This window comes from Pleurodeles waltl, chromosome 3_1 (genome assembly GCF_031143425.1).
Source record: "Pleurodeles waltl isolate 20211129_DDA chromosome 3_1, aPleWal1.hap1.20221129, whole genome shotgun sequence".
NCBI classification, from domain to species: Eukaryota; Metazoa; Chordata; class Amphibia; order Caudata; family Salamandridae; genus Pleurodeles; species Pleurodeles waltl.
In genome coordinates, this window is record NC_090440.1 from 1,343,610,824 (window position 1) to 1,343,629,777 (window position 18,954).

General features: G+C 43.6%; 1 protein-coding gene across 30 annotated transcripts in view; it reads left to right on the top strand.

Annotated features, from left to right (window-relative positions):
• The window catches only part of PHLDB1 (pleckstrin homology like domain family B member 1), a 397,027-nt gene that overhangs the window by 217,387 nt on the left and 160,686 nt on the right, over positions 1 to 18,954 (top strand). For 25 of the 30 annotated variants that reach the window (XM_069224755.1, XM_069224758.1, XM_069224757.1 and 22 more), the window contains one exon: positions 14,004 to 14,132. The exons of the other annotated variants lie outside the window; for them this stretch is intronic. In XM_069224755.1, coding sequence (XP_069080856.1) covers positions 14,004 to 14,132 — 129 coding nt within the window. The remainder of the gene's footprint in view (positions 1 to 14,003; positions 14,133 to 18,954) is intronic. 30 annotated transcript variants of the gene reach the window in all.

Genomic DNA, 18,954 nt, shown 5'->3' on the forward strand with positions numbered 1-18,954 from the left:
AGCTCGAAGGCTTCAAATGGCATCGACGCCGTCAGGACACCACGACGTCGAAGAAGAGGAGACTTTCTCCATTCCAGACTCGGAATTGGACGAGGCCGAAAGTGAGCAGCCGGTGAAAACCGTGAGTAAAACTGCCCCCGCCAAAACTCACACCAAAATAATGAAAGCCCAGGGGACGCCACCGCCGGCAGGCCATGGCTTAACCCGTAAACACGGTGACCAACCATCGGCACCGAAAAAGGGCACACACGTGTTGAAGACATCCGACTCTGATCGAGATACCGGCACAGACCATACTCTGCACCGAGATTCTGGCTCCGACCAAACTCGACACCGAGATACCGGCACCGACCAAAGTCGGCACCGAGAGATCGGCACCCCAAAACCGAAAAAGGTGGTTTCGGAGCCGAAAAAGACTGGAAAACGTTTTGGTGCCGAAACACCCAGCATCGGAGCCGAAACAGAGCTCCTATTCCGAAGAACAAGGCCTTTCATCACAACTTCAAGGCCATAAATTTGGACAAGATTTAGAACTGGGAGAGCCAGACTATACACAAAGAAGGCTCCATATTCAGAAAGACACAGGGAAAATAAGAACTCTTTCCCCTATTAAAATAAAAAGGAAACTTGCTTTCCAAGAAGCAGATAAACAGCCAAAAGCAAAAGTGGCTAAAGAAAAAACTCCACCACGTTTTTCACCACAACCATCGCCACAGCACTCACCGCAACTGTCACCAATTGCAACACCCCCAATGAGGCAATCTCCGACGCACACAGGGATGAGCCAGGATGACCCAGATGAATGGGATCTATACGATGCACCAGTATCTGACAATAGTCCAGATTTCTACCCGGCAAGACCGTCACCACCAGAAGACAGTACTGCTTACATGCAGGTGGTGTCCAGAGCAGCTACTTTTCACAATGTAGCACTGCATGCTGAACCTATTGAGGATGACTTTTTATTCAATACTTTGTCATCAACACACAGCCAGTACCAGAGTCTGCCGATGTTACCAGGGATGTTAAAACACGCACAACAAGTGTTTCAAGACTCCGTCAAATGCAGAGCCATTACACCTAGGGTGGAAAAAAAGTACAAGCCTCCCCCTACGGACCCTGTGTACAATTCGCAACAACTAACACCTGACTCAGTGGTAGTAGGCGCAGCCCCCAAAAGGGCAAACTCAGACTTCTGGGGATGCACCACCACCCGACAAAGAGTCGAAAGTTTGATGCAGTGGGGAAAAGGGTTGCAGCACAGGCAGCCAATCAATGGCGCATTGCCAATTCACAGCCTTTATTGGCAAGATATGACAGGGCTCATTGGGATGAAATGCAGCATTTTATTGAACATCTTCCCAAGGAGTTTCAAAAGCGTGCACAGCAAGTGGTGGAGGAGGGCCAAAGTATCTCCAACAACCAGATACGATCGGCGATGGACGCAGCAGACACAGTCGCCAGAACTGTAAACACAGCGGACACTATTCGGAGACACGCATGGCTACGCACCTCCGGATTTAAGCCAGAGATCCAGCAGGCTGTGCTTAATATGCCCTTTAATGGACAACAGTTGTTTGGGCCGGAGGTGGATACAGCTATAGAGAAGCTAAAGAAGGACACTGACACGGCCAAAGCCATGGGCGCGCTCTACTCCCCACAGAGCAGAGGCACTTTTAGGAAGCCACACTTTAGAGAGGGGTTTCGAGCCCAAAGCACAGAACCCTCAACCTCACAGGCCCGACCCACATACCAGGGCCAGTATCAAAGAGGAGGCTTTCGGGGACAATATAGAGGTGGACAGTTCCCTAATACCAGAGGGAAATTCCAAAGCCCAAAGACCCCACAAACTAAACAGTGACTTCAATGTCACAAATCCCCAACACATAACACCAGTGGGGGGGAAGACTCACAGATTATTACAAAAATTGGGAAGAAATAATTACAGACTCGTGGGTCCTAGCCATTATCCAACATGGTTATTGCATAGAATTCCTACAATTGCCACCAAATGTGCCTCCAAGAACACACAACATGTCCAAACAGCACTTAGATCTATTACAACTAGAAGTCCAAGCGTTGTTACAAAAAGAGGCAATAGAACTAGTACCCAACCATCAGAAAGGAACAGGTGTTTATTCCCTGTATTTTCTAATACCAAAAAAGGACAAAACTCTAAGACCCATCTTAGATCTCAGAACACTAAATCTTTACATCAAATCAGATCACTTTCACATGGTAACACTTCAAGACGTGATTCCCTTGCTCAAACAACAAGACTACATGTCAACATTAGACCTCAAGGATGCTTACTTCCATATACCCATACATCCTTCACACAGGAAATACTTAAGGTTTGTAATCCAAGGAGTACATTACCAATTCAGTGTTACCATTCGGGATAACAACAGCAACAAGGGTATTTACAAAATGCCTTGCAGTAGTAGCTGCACATATCAGAAGACAGCACATACACGTATTCCCGTATCTAGACGATTGGTTAATAAAAACCAACACTCAGAAACAGTGTCTTCAACACACAAAATATGTCATAGAAACCCTTCACAAACAAGGGTTCTCAATAAACTACCTAAAATCACACTTACAACTGTGTCAAATACAACAATACTTAGGAGCAACAATCAACACAAACAAGGGGATTGCCACTCCAAGTCCACGAAGGGTACAAGCATTCCAAAACGTAATACAAAGCATGCACCCAAACCAACAATATCAGGTAAAATTAGTGATGAAACTTCTAGGCATGATGTCTTCATACATAGCCATTGTCCCAAACGCAAGATTACACATGCGGCCCTTACAGCAGTGCCTAGCAATACGATGGACACAAGCACAGGGTCAACTTCAAGATCTAGTGTTGATAGACCGCCAAACACACACCTCGCTCCAATGGTGGAATCCTATAAATTTAAATCAAGGGCGGCCTTTCCAAGACCCAGTGCCTCAATATGTAATCACAACAGATGCTTCCATGGTAGGGTGGGGAGCACACCTCAACCAACACAGCATCCAGGGACAATGGGACACTCAGCAAAAACAACTTCATATAAATCAACTAGAACTACTAGCAGTGTTTCTAGCATTGAAGGCATTTCAACCACTAATAGCCCACAAACACATTCTTGTCAAAACAGACAACATGACAACAATGTATTACCTAAGCAAGCAGGGAGGGACACACTCATCACAGCTGTGTCTATTAGCACAAAAGATTTGGCATTGGGCAATTCACAATCACATTCGCCTAATAGCGCAGTACATACCAGGAATTCAAAACCAGTTAGCCTACAATCTCAGTTGAGATCACCAACAGATCCACGAATGGGAAATTCATCCTCAGATACTACAATCCTACTTCCAAAACTGGGGAACACCGCAAATAGACCTATTCGCAACAAAAGAAAACGCAAAATGCCAAACCTTCTCATCCAGGTACCCACACCCTCACTCCCACACCCTCACTCCAAGGGCAATGCGTTATGGATGAGTTGGTCAGGGATATTTGCTTACGCTTTTCCCCCTCTCCCACTCCTTCCGTATCTAGTAAACAAATTGAGTCAAAACAAACTCAAACTAATACTAGTAGCACCAACTTGGGCACGCCAACCATGGTACACAACACTACTAGACCTGTCAGTAGTGCCTCATATCAAGCTACCAAACAGACCAGATCTGTTAACTCAACACAAACAACAGATCAGACACCCGAATCCAGCATCGCTCAATCTAGCAATCTGGCTCCTGAAGTCTTAGAATTTGGACATCTAAACCTTACACAAGAATGCATGGAGGTCATTAAACAGGCTAGAAAACCTACTACAAGACATTGCTACGCAAATAAATGGAAACGATTTGTTTATTACTGTCATAATAATCAAATTCAACCATTACACGCGTCCACAGAAAACATTGTAAGCTACTTACTACACTTACAAAAGTCTAGGTTAGCTTTTTCATCCATTAAAATACATCTCACAGCAATTTCTGCCTATCTACAAATTACACATTCTGCATCACTATTTAGAATCCCAGTCATAAAAGCATTTATGGAGTGTCTAAAAAGAATAATTCCCCCAAGAACACCACCAGTTCCTTCGTGGAACCTCAATATTGTATTAACACGACTCATGGGTCCACCATTTGAACCCATGCACTCTTGTGAGATGCAATACTTAACATGGAAAGTAGCCTTCCTAATAGCTATCACTTCTCTTAGAAGACTAAGTGAAATACAAGCCTTTACCATACAGTAACCCTTTATACAAATACACAAACATAAAGTGGTTCTACGCACAAATCCCACATTTTTACCAAAAGTTATATCACTGTTCCACTTAAATCAAACAGTGGAACTCCCAGTATTTTTTCCAGAACCAGACTCTGTAGCTGAAAGAGCATTACATACATTAGACATGAAAAGAGCACTAATGTATTACATTGATAGACCCAAACAATTTCGCAAAACAAAACAATTGTTTGTAGCTTTTCAAAAACCTCATGCAGGAAATCCAATAACCAAACAAGGCATTGCCAGATGGATAGTTAAGTGTATTCAAACCTGTTATGTTAAAGCAAAAAGAGAACTGCCTATTACACCAAAGGCACACTCCACTAGAAAGAAAGGCACCACCATGGCCTTTCTAGGAAATATACCAATGACAGAAATCTGTAAGGCAGCCACATGGTCTACGCCTCATACATTCACTAAACATAACTGTGTGGATGTGTTAACAACACAACAAGCCACAGTAGGACAAGCAGTATTACAAACATTATTTCAAACAACTTCAACTCTTACAGGCTAAACCACCGCTTTTGGGGAGATAACTGCTTACTAGTCTATCACAGCATGTGTATCTGCAGCTACACATGCCATCGAACGGAAAACGTCACTTACCCAGTGTACATCTGTTCGTGCATGAGACGCTGCAAATTCACATGCGCCCTCCCACCTCCCCGGGAGCCTGTAGCCGTTATAAGTTGATAAAAATAAACTTGTACATTTGTAAATTTGTAAATATATATATCACTTTTAGACACATTATGTATATACATACTTACTCCATTGCATGGGCACTATTACTATATACACAACTCTTACCTCACCCTCTGCGGGGAAAACAATCTAAGATGGAGTCGACGCCCATGCGCAATGGAGCCGAAAGGGGAGGCGTCCCTCGATCTCGTGACTCGAAAAGACTTCTTCGAAGAAAAACAACTTGTAACACTCCGAGCCCAACACTAGATGGCGGGATATGCACAGCATGTGAATCTGAAGCATCTCATGCCACGAACAGATGTACACTGGGTAAATGACATTTTCCATATGTATATATATGTATATTTTAGGTTTGATTACACTAGGCAGATGAGACCGCTAAAGCTGCCACTAGGCTAGGTCTAAAAATTAGGGCCACTATTCACCTTTCAATATTGAAAGTGGAGCAAGGTGTGACATGAGGCCTGGATGATCAGCAAGGGTGTTACTTGTGGCCTGGGAATTATCCCAGGGAACACATAGGGAGGAATTCTCCCAGGTTATGTCATGTGAACTGGGTGCGCTCCCAAGGTGTGACATATTTGACATGCAGGACCAAGAAGTGGGACCTAAGTGCAGTTTTAGTTGTGCTCGATACCAGCTTTGCCAACCAACCATTCCCTCTGGCACCTGACATAAACTTAGGCACCAGGGTGAATGTCCTGCCCTACCAACCCATGGAATTAGGAAAAAGGAAGCAAAGCTAGATTTTCTCATTGTTGAACTTCATGGGTGCGTAGCCTGTTCTTGGCGTAGAAAGTTTGATTATCTTTGCGCATCAAGGGAGGAGTGTTCTGTCCAGGATAGGGATTGGTAAAACACTTTAAGAGAAAGTAGTACCCTAAATGTGGCTCACAGGCAGACCAGATCACATATAAAACAAGTATTAGCAAATGCAACATGCCAGGCGTGCATTCTGAAAGATGCCTGTGATGCATGCAGATCACACAGTGGTTCAATCGCTATTAGATCATGCATTAAATTGAATGAGCTTCATTGTCCTGGGAATGCCTTAATGTTATCTTAATAATTACAGTACGTAAACTTGGAACTATCTACGATATCTTAGAGTCCTGTACATCTGATAGATGGCACCAGTGCTCGGCAACAGACCGCTAGTTGTTTTTAGCCAGACACTTAATATAATCTACAAGAAGCACACCATAAAGGCAACCTGGGATATAAGACTATATGACTGCTTTAAGGAACTCAGATTATACGGCCAACAAACAAAAGTGCCCCCTGTGAGCAAGGCGACCCCAGGATAGCAGTCCTTTCCTTGGGGATCTTGCTGCAGCCCTGGGACATCAGGTTTCCTTGAATGCAAGCTCAGTTCGGTTGATCCCCTGGAGTTCAGGCGGACTGAGGAGGTCCTCTGGAAAACAACATTTACTCAGGAGATTCCCCATGAGAATAGATGGTAACCCAGGGAAACGGACAGGACGATTCCTGAAGAACAGGCAGACCTTCAGTGGATCCTGGGGAGTAGGCATAAGCAATGGACAACACACAGAATTGCAGAAACCCCCTGGAGAACATGCTGGCCCCAAGAGAGCCCCAAGAAAACAGACAAGGCAACAAACAGTTCCTGTGAAGGTCAGAGGACAGGCAGGGCTGCTAGAGATGATCCCACGAAACAGCGCTTGAGGGGGTCACAGGAGATCTTACAGGATCCAGGATAAAGCAAGCACGACTTCTATAGAATGGATGGGCCCTATGGAACACCTCAGGGTGAGCACGTCTGAGCGGCGGTATGTTAAAAAGCAGGAGAACTCAAAAAGCAGGTAGAACTGGTACAAAGAACAAGAAGGGCCCAGATGTGTTTCTAGAAAGCAGGAAGGGCTCAGTGTGATACAAACGTCCTTGTCAGATGTTACCAGGCAAGCCAGTGCAAGCAGTTTTGCAATCCTTGGCAGGCGATATTTGCTGCATCCTTAAGATTCCACTATAGATCAGTAAATGTAACGGAGGAAGGTTTTACATAGCATTCCTGTCATTGCGCAAGCTAATAGATAACACCTGCCTGACATGATGGTGCTGACTCTCCCCAAGCCTTGCCTGATTGGTTGTGATGGCCCTCAATATTCCATCTACTAAACCACTTATAAGCCTTTGGAAGCGAGACGGACCTCCAGTGAGCAGGTCGATGCTTCGAGAACAATCGAGACAGGTAAGCTCCTCGAGAGAGCCCTGACTGCTGGATCAAAGTGAAAGCACACCGACCCCCCTAGCTGTTCCCAGAACTATTTCATATGAACGAGAACCAAAGAAGGATCATAGAGGGCGCTCTGGGGGCTAGAGTAGCCCCCATGGAGCTTCTCTATAGCCCTCAGAGAGTAGGCCTTAACACGGGAAATGAGCCACGTAATGTAGGGGATCCCCTTCAACCCCTTGCGAAAACACATTCCACTTCGCGACTTATCATGCGGAATACTTTGTTTCGCAATCCGAAAATATTTTAGTGACAGGAAACCATAACTCCCTTGGAACATCAACTGTGCAAGTTAAATACCATTTCTTAATCACACTAATACTTTACCACGGGGGTGGGGGCTTGACTAATGATTAGTGGGGGCTCAATAACGCCGACCAATCACATCTCTATTCTAACACTGACCAATGGGGCTCCTGACTAACTGATAAACAAGCCGCCCCCTGTGTCGTTGCTAACCATGATCGGGGGGGCCGCCTATTGCTGACTACTGCATGTTCAATAACCTCTGTTGATCAAAGCCGCTAAGTGGCTGCTGTAACCTGCCTGCTTATGAGCCGGCGCCATTGGTCAAGCTCGCTTCTGATTGTGTGCTGCTGTGAGAAACGGTTGCCAGTGTGAGGCTGCACTTGGGTGCGACATTGTGTAGATAAGAGACCATGTGTCGGAGTGAGGTTGTGCACTGTTTTTGGCATTTCATGTGTGTCTTCGTGAGAGTTGTTCAATATGAATACGTGTTAAAATGTACTTCTACTTGTCTACACTTGTGTTTTTTTTGTGTATAAGCAGAATGTGTTTATATTACTTCTGATGTGAGCGCATTTCTCTGAGGAAAAAGCGTGACTGGCAGTAAACGGATAGTTTTGCCGCTTGATCCTAGTATATTCACGTTTTGCATTATACCGCCATCTAATGGTTCTCTTCAGAACTGCTAGTTTTAATTTTAAAATAAAGAAAACCCTTAGATTGGTGGGTGCTGATGACTACTAACAGGGCATGACTGTAATTGGGTCCCTTTCCTTTTATGGTAGATTGGGACCCACCATGCCCTCCTTTCGACTATTTTCCACCTTCCTTTTATATTTTCATTATTAAATATTAGATAGAGGTGCTGCTCCGAGGACATCGGTTCTATGCAGCACTCGGTGTCAGCCCTCAGTGTCCTTGTTACATAAACTACGACCATAGAAGCTTCGATTGGTTCAGAGTATCGCATGCAGACACGTTGGAGAGATGTTTTAGTCGAACTAGAATATAGTGTTGTAAAGTATCTTGTCAGCAAGTTATTGTGAGTGACCGCACGTGCGCTAGTGGATTCTTCCTTTGCACCTGTAAGAGTGCTTCCTTGCACAGAGAAGACCGTGGCAGACGAGGATGAGTTGTGACCAGGAGCCGGTTGACTTGGAGGAGGCATGAGTTCTAAACTCCCTTAGGTGTTTTCTGGAAAGTGGTGCATGTTGACCACCAGATCTCTTAGCGACAGCACCCCCAACCTGGTCGCCCTCCCGGATCCCACAAGCTTCGACCACACCAATGTCACCTTTATGGAAGAATTGAGGCTGCGGTTTATTAGGCAATGTTCCAACTTACAAGCGATCCTCCAACCGCCATTTCTTTCTTTATTTAACTAGCCTGTGCCCTCCTTACCATAGCCACAAGCACTCAGTGCCGGCCAGTCTTCCCAGGTGACCTATCACCTTAGGTATAAACAGTGCTTAATTTGTGCTTGTTGTTTCCGGTGTGGCGCACTGACACCTATTTTTGATGGCCGGTGCTTATTTTTCAGCCTCAAGCATTTACTGCGTGCAAAAGACACAGGGGAAAGATGGAGGAAGAGAACAATGAAAAAGCGTCTCAAAGGGCTAAAGTAGAAAGCTGCAAGAGTGAGTCAAAGGGGCAGGGAGTGGCTGTAAAATGGATTGAAGAGGCTTGAGATGGCTTCAGGATTACACTACCTCAGTATTCCGTGTGTGCACATTTAATTGCAGCAGCCACATTTTTAAGAGGAGGGTTTTGAGCACCAGCACGTTTTTATTTACAAATTAAGCACTGGGTATAACCATTCACTCACATTCTGGGTAAGCATCTGCTTCCAGTCTAACTGGGTGACCTTTCACTTCTGGTGCAACCACAAATTTCCTTCTGGGCAAGCGTCTGCTTCCAGCCCAACCAGGTGACCTTTCACTTCTGGCGCAACCACACATTTCCTTCCAGGCAAGTTTCTGCTCCCAACCCAGCCATGTAACCTTTCACTTCCTGCGTAACCAAACCTTTTCTTTTCCGGGCTAGCATCTGCTTTCGGCCTGCTGGGTGACCATTCTATTCTAGTGTAACTATTCATTTCATTAAGGTCAGACCTCTGCTTCCAGCCCATGAATGAATTGATATCCGAGGTGAACATCTCCACCCTTCTTTGCAAGGTGACCTGGTCACTTGTACACCAACTTCTTCTGGGCCACAGGCTCTGCCCTCAATTATTCCTTCTGGTTTAACCCACAAGGCCATTGCAATAGCCTGCCAGTACCACCTGGGTCCTGACTGTCACCTGTTTAAGGCCTGTTCCTCTCCGACAACCTGACATTTTTCCTTATTGCCAGGCCACTGATGCCAAAAGGACCTCCTGTAAGCCTCCTATGCTTCTGCAACAGATATTCCTGGTGTACCCAATTTCAACCCCTTGCTTTCTCAGAGGGTGGGTCCCCTCTTTAGAATCCCCAGGAGAAAGAGGGCCCCTTGCCAGGTACCTGCAGTTAAATACCCTGCACCCCCAAGCCACAATTCTTGCGTGTAAATGTACAATTGTGCTGAACACAGTGTCCCACTCCACTGTCCAGTAATGTCCCTGATTACTTTTATCCCTCTTATTACCCCTGTCCAGTCCGGGTTCTGCTCCCTAGCGGTGGGCTCCACTAAGGCACATGGTACAGCCATAACCCCTGCCTCTTTGGGAAGGGGGTATTCTAACCAAGGGGCATTTCATTTTGATGAGCTGGTGAGGAAGAGATCAGGTGGTGCTTGTACCACTGAAGCCTCTGCATAGAGACAGCAAATGGCTGCGAGAGTCTGACTCATGCTGCTCTTAGGTGCTTGAGCACATGTGCTTTGCTTCACCTACAGAGCCTCCTGACTATGCTCCCCTTCCCAAGCACAGCAAAAGTTCTGGTCTGTTCTTGGAAACAGTGCGCAGACCATGCAGATCAATACACCACTGTAAGTGTGTAGGCAAAATGGCTGGACAACGTCTGTTTTGTGATTAAATATGTCTGTTGCACAATGATTCAACCTGGGTATCCTGTCAGTGCTTTAGACCTAAGAAATGGTGGGCTTTCAAAGTCATGCAGAATCTGAACTTGGTGAGGTTTATCACAGCCTTTCTCAGATAACTGGCTTGAGCCTTGCAACATGATGAAACCCTGAAGAGAAAATAATTACATTATATGATTGTGCAAGTAAGAGAAGGCCAGTTACGTTATCTTCTTGCAAAATGGCTAAAGATGGCCATCTAGATAAATCTCATCATGTTTGATAAATGCTTTCAGATTGACTCTCCTAAGACCAGTGCTTAAGTTGAATAGACCCCATAACTGTCTCGCCCTTGGCATGTGACTTTGGCCTGAAAAGAACCATACCTCTTCGCTTCATCTCGGGTGCAGAAAGAAAGTATGCTGCTGAACCTGAAGAATGAAAAAAGACATTGAGGCATGCTTTGGCACCAAAGTTATTTTTAAGGAATCGGTGTCAAAAGAGGTTTTAACACCAATTTCCATTCAGTCGTGGCTTGAAAAACCAGACCCCTGATCATAATTTGAAGACATTAAAGAATGACAATTAGACAGCAAGGGAAAAGGACTCTAGAGATGAGGTACTTTTCCAGAGCATCTACAGGGGCAATATACCATCACTGCAAAAAAGGACACATACCAGGAGAAAGCCTCCTAGCAGAAGGCACACCGGAGACGTCATGGAAAAATGTATACAGATGGCCTGCTGAGGATGTGAAAATTACACAAAAGGCACATCTCAGAAGAAAAAAACGAAACCCTGTGGAAGCCCATCGAGCAGGGGAACCGGGCATCATATGGGCACTAGTCAAGGTCATGGACGTTACTGTAGCTAATTTTGAAAGAGTCCATGATGGCTTTCATACGCAAACGTGAACATACAAACCAATCATGAAGACCCTTTAAGTGAAAGGGCTATTGGAAAAGTACTCCAAGGTAAAAAATATATGAGGGTTGAAGTATTTCATGAACCGAAAGAATGATGGAATTTAACTTTCAGTTTTGGATTTGAGCCCCTTAAACCAGTCAGTGGATAGGTCACACTTCTGCATAAGAACAGAATAGAACCACAGACATGTCTTGAAACAGGAAGAGGACATCCCGACGCCCCCTTCATCCTTTTCCCAACTTAAACTGCATGTAGAAAATATGATGAGTCACAGGCGGCATTAATCTCCTCAATCCGGCAAAGAACTGGACTTCCTTACCACTGATACGGACTATATGAATATGCAGGAGGAGGCTGGCAGACCTGTCTCCAGTGAGTGCCACATGAAAAAATGCTTCAACTTCATGGAATAGCATAGATAAAATGATGCCGTCATTAAACTGTGGGACATTTTATAAATTAAAATACTTTAATTTCTTTGGTGTACTTCCCAACACCATATCCTGCTTGAGAAGACTGGGTTTACAAGACTTTTGTATCGGTTGCCTCTTGAAATTCAGGGTGTAAATTGTTTAGCACAATAAGTGGCACCACCTAATTAATCTAGTACACAAATATAACATTTGTGTCGTAGGAGCATCTTTATTGCCATCCTTTTAGAGTGCAAGAACATCAGACAAGCCTATAAACTGTAAGTCAATAAACCGTGCAGTGGATTTTATTACAGTAGCAACCTCTCAGATGCTGCACTTAGAATGGTACAAGATTTCCGTGTAATGTAGGTGATTACGCTAGGAGCTCTTTCTCCAAAAGCCCGGGCACCAGCAAGAAAATACTTTACATACCATAGGCGCTAGAAGGGCTCTGAAATACGTTTATAGACCAGTAAACTTACGAGACAACACTTCATCTCCGTGAGGGGGTGATGCATAGCTTTTGCAAATCCTAGAAAGAGTCCATAGTGCATATGAATTATGTTATAGCTGGTAAGCAGTAGTGGGCATCCCATACTGGAGATATCACTAGCAGAGACCTGTACTTCAAGATGCACTATTGCCCTTGGCTCAGAGATGCAATGCAGAGGAGGCTTAAGTGAGTCTTAAAAATGGATTGAAAACTCCTCCGACCTTGAATAGTCACTTTGAAGGATTGTGTAGAGCATAAGAATTTAGAAAAGATTCATAGTGCAAAAGGAAAAAATACAATCTTGCCAGTCATAAAATATTTGCCATATGGTCCCTGCTAGATATTTAGGAACCCAACTACCTTTCCCAGAGTTAAATTAGATTATGAGGCCACTGAGGGGTGAAATGAGAGTATTGTAGTGGGGAGGGACATTGGGGGATTTGTCGTAGTCATTGTAAGAGTCTTTTTACAGACACTGATTTGGAATTCACACCTACTGACTAAATTAGTGTTTTTATCGAATAACTCTTATAGACTTGTCAGTGTAAATCCAGTAAATGGTAGGATTATGCATGTGGATTTTTAACAGGCCTCACATGGCAAAATATTGTTACAGGTAGGTAATGTTTTACTTTTGCTTTGTGTGTGGGTGTGTGTCTGTATGTGGACATCTGTGTGCGTTGGTGCCTGGCCTTCATGAGCACGCAAGTTTGTGGTTATTGGTGCCCTAGTATCCGTTGGTTGGTGTATTTATGCAAGTATGAGTGTTTTTGTTCACCTTTGACGCCAGGATTGTTTTGGCTTTGTGTGCCTCTTGGGATAGGCTTGGCTGTCTGGTAACACAGTGCTGATGTCTGGAATATTCTAAACTTCTGTAATATTTGCAGTTGTTTGTTTTAATCGCTCACCCTCTAGCACATGTGTTGGTCTATGGTCGGCTGGAGAGAGGAGACTGAAACTTGGTTGAGGGAACCATGGGTTACAACTGTGAGCAAGTGGCCCCGGGGAGACATTGAAATGTGAAAAGTTTGATATTAGAGTGTAGAATTCCCTTTTGCTCATAGAAGACATAAGATTGAAATAAACAATAGATGCCTGGAATCCCCAGAATCATGGTTTGCACCCCAGACCAAGACTGACTTTTTGGCAAGGTGTGAGTGATCTGCAGCCTTTCCACAAGGTGTGCCTTTTCCTCTGAAAAAGTGAAAAAGCCCACCGTAAATCATAGCTGTGACCCTGCCTGCCACTGAAGTGAAGCCTCTGTCAAAATGGGCATCGCCGTCTCTGGTTACCTCTGTCTCTTATGATATTGAAGGAGGGCTCTGGGACAGATTGAGGTAACATCCTGTAGGAAATATTAAATATGGACATAGTCCCCACACTGCATTTTAATCCTCATTGCGTGAAATTAGTTGGTCTCTTAAGAGATATCACTCAATTAGAATTTTTTTTTTGGGGGGGGGCACAATGTTAAGCCTACTTAGAAGGTCCTCTGGGTGATGTGTTCAGTCCCACAGGGGCGTTCTTTCCACTCTCCAGCCGATCCCATCTCTAATATTTCTAATACTGCAGCTTTTGCATGGCGTGGATTTGAGAAGTGTGTTTTTTCTCTTTTTTTGTTTTTCTCCCTTTCTTCCCCACCCTTCCACTATTCAGGAAAGGGCAAAGGTTGACCTGGAAAGGAAGGCGCTAGAAAGTTTGCAGTCCCGGTGCAGCGATTTGAAGCGACAAGTGGATAATTGTCCAGAGTCAATGAGGGAGCAGTTGCAGGACCAGCTGAGAAGGGTCAGTGCTTCCTTCTGGTGACCACAGGACCGCATGGCACCCGCTGCCACCACCTCCGTGCTTGCGTAAATGCTGCTCACATTGTCCTCTAGGGAGCTGCAGGGGCAGACCACCTGGTTCATGTTTCTCCACGGCATCTTTGAAATTTGCAATTCCACATGAAAACCTTAACACCACTACAGGTTGAGAAGGTAGAGACCAAGGCTGGGTTGACCTGTTCGTACCATGTGGTTTAATTGCCAAGGATCACTAGGAGCCTAACTCCACTTAGACCTCATTACACACCTGCACAGAGTCCTGAAACAACCACACACCGTCTTCACAAATTCCCTAAATGATTGTGCACCTACTCTGCAGAGTGTCACCTCTAACTGAGACCCACAAATACGTTCTTCACAGGCTTATCTTGCCCATCCAAATAGTTTTCATAGAGACCTCCTGCATAACCACATGCTGTTAAGACCCTGCTACATAAAGCCCTCAAATAACGACACATCTGTGCGGCGCCGGAGCTCATAAATGACTACACACACTGTCTGAGGAGCCCACCTTCTCCATAGAGTAGTTTTGCACACTGTAGTCTTTGTGGGCTTTTTCTTTGGGCACAGACTAGTTCAGGCTCAGGAGTACTGTGCAGTTAGCTAAAATGTCCCAACAAAACCACCAGTTCATAAACATTTTACTTTAAGTAATGAGCATCCTTTAGGCCTTAATTAAACACTAAATTTCATCTAGAACAGCCTGATGTAATTATAACCTTTATAAGATCTACAAGAGTAAACCACCGCACCATCTCTGACAGTTCCAAAGGTTGAGTTGTGGAACATCATCACTTTAAAGATAAGATGTACATTTCCAGTGTGCATGCACAGCAGACCTTTTGCTTGTTTGGTGATTGTACTGGTCAGCTGCCTTATCTGCCTCATGTAGCTAGGCATGCAAAGCATTTTATGTGTCAAAATGTACATAGGTTAAAGATGTCATGCATGTGATCATCCTGTTTAGAAGTAAGGTGCAAATAGAAAATACCCTCGAAACCTAGTGTTCATGGAGAACAAAAAAGATTATTAATATGAATAGAGTATGTACTGTAGAGACGTTATTCACTGCAGACACTGGAGGAATTCTGTAGAGACCCGCTAAAGAATTAGTAGCCATAGTTGGACTGAGTGCACATTCTGTAAGCAGACTTAATAGAGGCTTAATGTGCACAGATCGCAGATACATTCTTTACCCAGAGGCCTTAGACTTAATCTATACAGACAGCCCTTGGCAACCTTTTGTACACAAGGGGCCATGGAGATTTAATGTCTACTGATAGACTGTAGAGCTATTTTGTATATAAATACTGTAAACAAAAAAAAGTTCCCATGTATAGACAGGACCTTCCTAGAAACTTGGACAGTGGAGATCATAAACTACTATCCTAGAGATAGTATCCACAGTGAGACCATGAAAATGCAATATGTAGATGGACTGTCATTTTGTTTTCTACATAGATCCTATTACACATCAAGGCCAAGAGGTTTCTGAGCAATCAGTTCAACTACCCCAACATATATACATTCTATATTTTAAATACATCTGATACAGCAGAAAAGGTGATTTGAGTCCTGCCGAATGCCACTGATACCTGCTTTGAAGGTCGACACACGCAAAATAAACATGTCAGCCTCTCCCTTAGGTTGAATTAACCCCCACTCCTTCTATTCTGCCACCAGGGAAGCCAATAAACTTGTTATTATACCTAGTAGGTACTTTTGTTCTTTTCTGTGTATTATTCCCCTCTGCATGCCCTCACTCCCACACAGACAATACAAGTGACATAGCTAATTATCTACTATTCCCCCTAATCTCCCCTATTTATTGCCGTGCAGTAGCTTAGATCTACTCCTTAGGAGAGGTGTCAGAGGGTGCCTGATGATGAAGCATGCCACCCATTGGTTTGGTGAGGGCCACTGTCCTTAAACAGTAAGGTTTTGTTTTTTTCGATTAATACTTTTGGTGTGATATCCCCCATACGTTTTGGCAGCCGTTTTTTCTACATAACCCATGAAGATTTTATTGGAAAGGGAAAATACTGCAACAACATGCTCGATAGAGACACATCAAGAAGTAGAATCCACATATGGAGTTTGCATATCAGAGCATCAAAGAGCTCGAGTGTGCATGGACACGAGTCACCATAGATGCAAGAGTGTATAGTCTATAAAGATAATGCCATTGCGAGTTTCAGTACAGAAGGATTGTAGAGGCATAATATGCAACTGAATCATATGACCTTCACACACAGATCTTTTCATAGATATCTTAATTACTTACTGCCAACAGAGGCGCTACATGTTAGGAACCTATTGCCATTAGTATGTAGGTCATAGGGACCATGTGGATTTTTTTACACAGGTACATGCTATCAACATATTTTCGGACATCAGGGGACAGATTCTGTTAAACTTTTTGAATATTTTTTTCATTTCACCTCTCAGCTTCTTTAAGCGGAAGTAACCCAGTTATGGTCATAATGACTAAACCATTGACTAAAAAACCCCTACCCCACTTCGCTTTATGTGTTTTTTTTTTTTTTTTTTTAAACCAAATTATATTTTGGACTTTGAAAGTTAATCAGTCCCTTTCCTTACTCGTATTACTTTCATAACAATCATGGGAGGATGCTAGGTGGCAACTTTAGTTTAGACCCATTTATTATTTTTCAACTATCTCTCCTTCAAATGTTGGCAATTTTTTAACATCAGGCTTGCTTTTAACCAATGTCTGCAACAGCATTGGTAAACTACCCACCGTAACAACAAGATAGACTTCTTTGCAGCTAGACTGCCGATAAAACCTTCTTATTTATAGTTTGAGGCAAAAGGCTTCTTGGTCCAAACTATACAGTACTACTTAAAATAAATATACAGCATGAAGTACATCTCTGCCGTGTCTTGAGCGTTGTCCATTTAAACTCCAATGATGTGAAACTGAGTGGTTTCTGAAAGAAATTGAGAAATAATAATAGTGGGCATTCTATGTAGTTGTCTTCGAGAGTTTTCTGTAGGTAAATTCGATGATGAGGTTCTACATTGTGACATTGGTTAAGTAAGCATTCTCTGTGAGAAAATAAACTACCAAATGTGACTTCCTCCTCAGGTTCACATAGAAGTGTTCTGCAGGGCATTCTTTCATCAAATCTCTAGAGCAAATCTTTGTATGTTTTCTCCCATCTTTTCTGGTTTCCAAAGTCCATCCCAGGTTCAAGAAATCCAACACAAGATGGTCTTGATAATCTCAACTAGGCTCAAACCTTTCTGGTTTGTGGACTTTCTTCATCACATGGAACAGATTCCACATCTAGTGTGTTACCAGGGGGCATACCCATCCGTTGTGATTCTGCTGCAGACGTACCTTAACCTTTTGCTGTTTGCTGTAGCGGATTCACAGTACTCTTAAAAGTGAAATGTATGTATCTTACAGTCTTTCAAAATATACTCCGATTTTACTCTGTTTTTGAAACATTTTTGGAGTGGAAGTTTTTGTGAACGAAAGTTCCTTCCAGTGAGACAGCTTAAAAATGAATCTTATGTCATGATAACAAAGTTTGTGGTCCACATTTTTGTCCCCATTTATTAACGTTAATTGCGGCATACTGGCTACTTAACCTGCATAGTTACTTTTATGTTTGCATACTCCTCTACAAAAACAGTCAGTGAAATTTACATTCCGACTGTTGAAAGAACTCTATGAAGAAACATACATTGCGGTTAATGGGGATAATGCTATTTGGATGTTCCCATGTGTATTTTTTTAATCCAATTATGTCTTTTTTTATGTTTATTTAGTCCATTGCCCTACATGTATTTTACCCAGTCTTGTACTTAGTTCGTTTGTACTTGTAACAATGTCAAGGATTGTGCAGGGGAGTAACTCTAAGGTTCATGCAGTGGAGTGGGACATTATAGGATCTTCACTTACTTAATGATATCCAGAGTTATCCACTCAGTCTATTTTACTAAAGGTATTGGAAGACATGCTGTACCCAGCACTCCGTAGAGTATACCTGTTATGGAATACTAATATGACAGGTGAGTAAGTAGTCAGAAGGACTGTCCTCTTTCAGTTTTTAAGCCGTAGTCACACTGGATCATACCATTGACCTTCACTAAGCTACTTTATTGTGATTTATACTTGGAAATAATGAGAATAACACATTTTGGGTCTACGTGGACCAACAGCCGGATCTACAAGGCTGTGCCCACGCCCAGGTCTCAGCACACTCCTCAGCCTTGTGGCTTCCCACCCAACAGATCCCCATATCTGTCCTGTGCTCTCAGCATAGGACAGTCCCCTATTTCCTGCTTTTCCCACTTTCCATCTCCAGATTTCCAGCTCTTCCTACTTTCCCTCTCTTATTTGCTTTTTTCTTTTTCTTTCCTCTCATCAATCCAATGCCCCATTCTTTAGTCTGCTGCCATTGTTGCATGTTTCCCATTCTCCCCTGCTCCTGATCAGTGGTGTAACAAAGCCCCCTGCAGCGTTTACTCTCCTTGCTCAAATTTATTCTGCTGCTCCCATTTTTTCACTGTAGCCTATTCCTTCTCTACCCTCCATCTTTTCTTTGAAAGTCACATTCACTGAGTGCACTTTTCACTGAAGGATGCAATTAACAGGCATTCTACATATCTCTATGGTTCTTCCTTTATTTCCAGGAAAGCCATACAGAAGATGGCCAGTATGGTCCCAGAGCTGTATAAGTAGCCGCAAGAAACTGGTTGGGAGGGCAGAGGGCGGAGCCAGGATGATGCAGACAGAAGAGTCTGGCATGAAG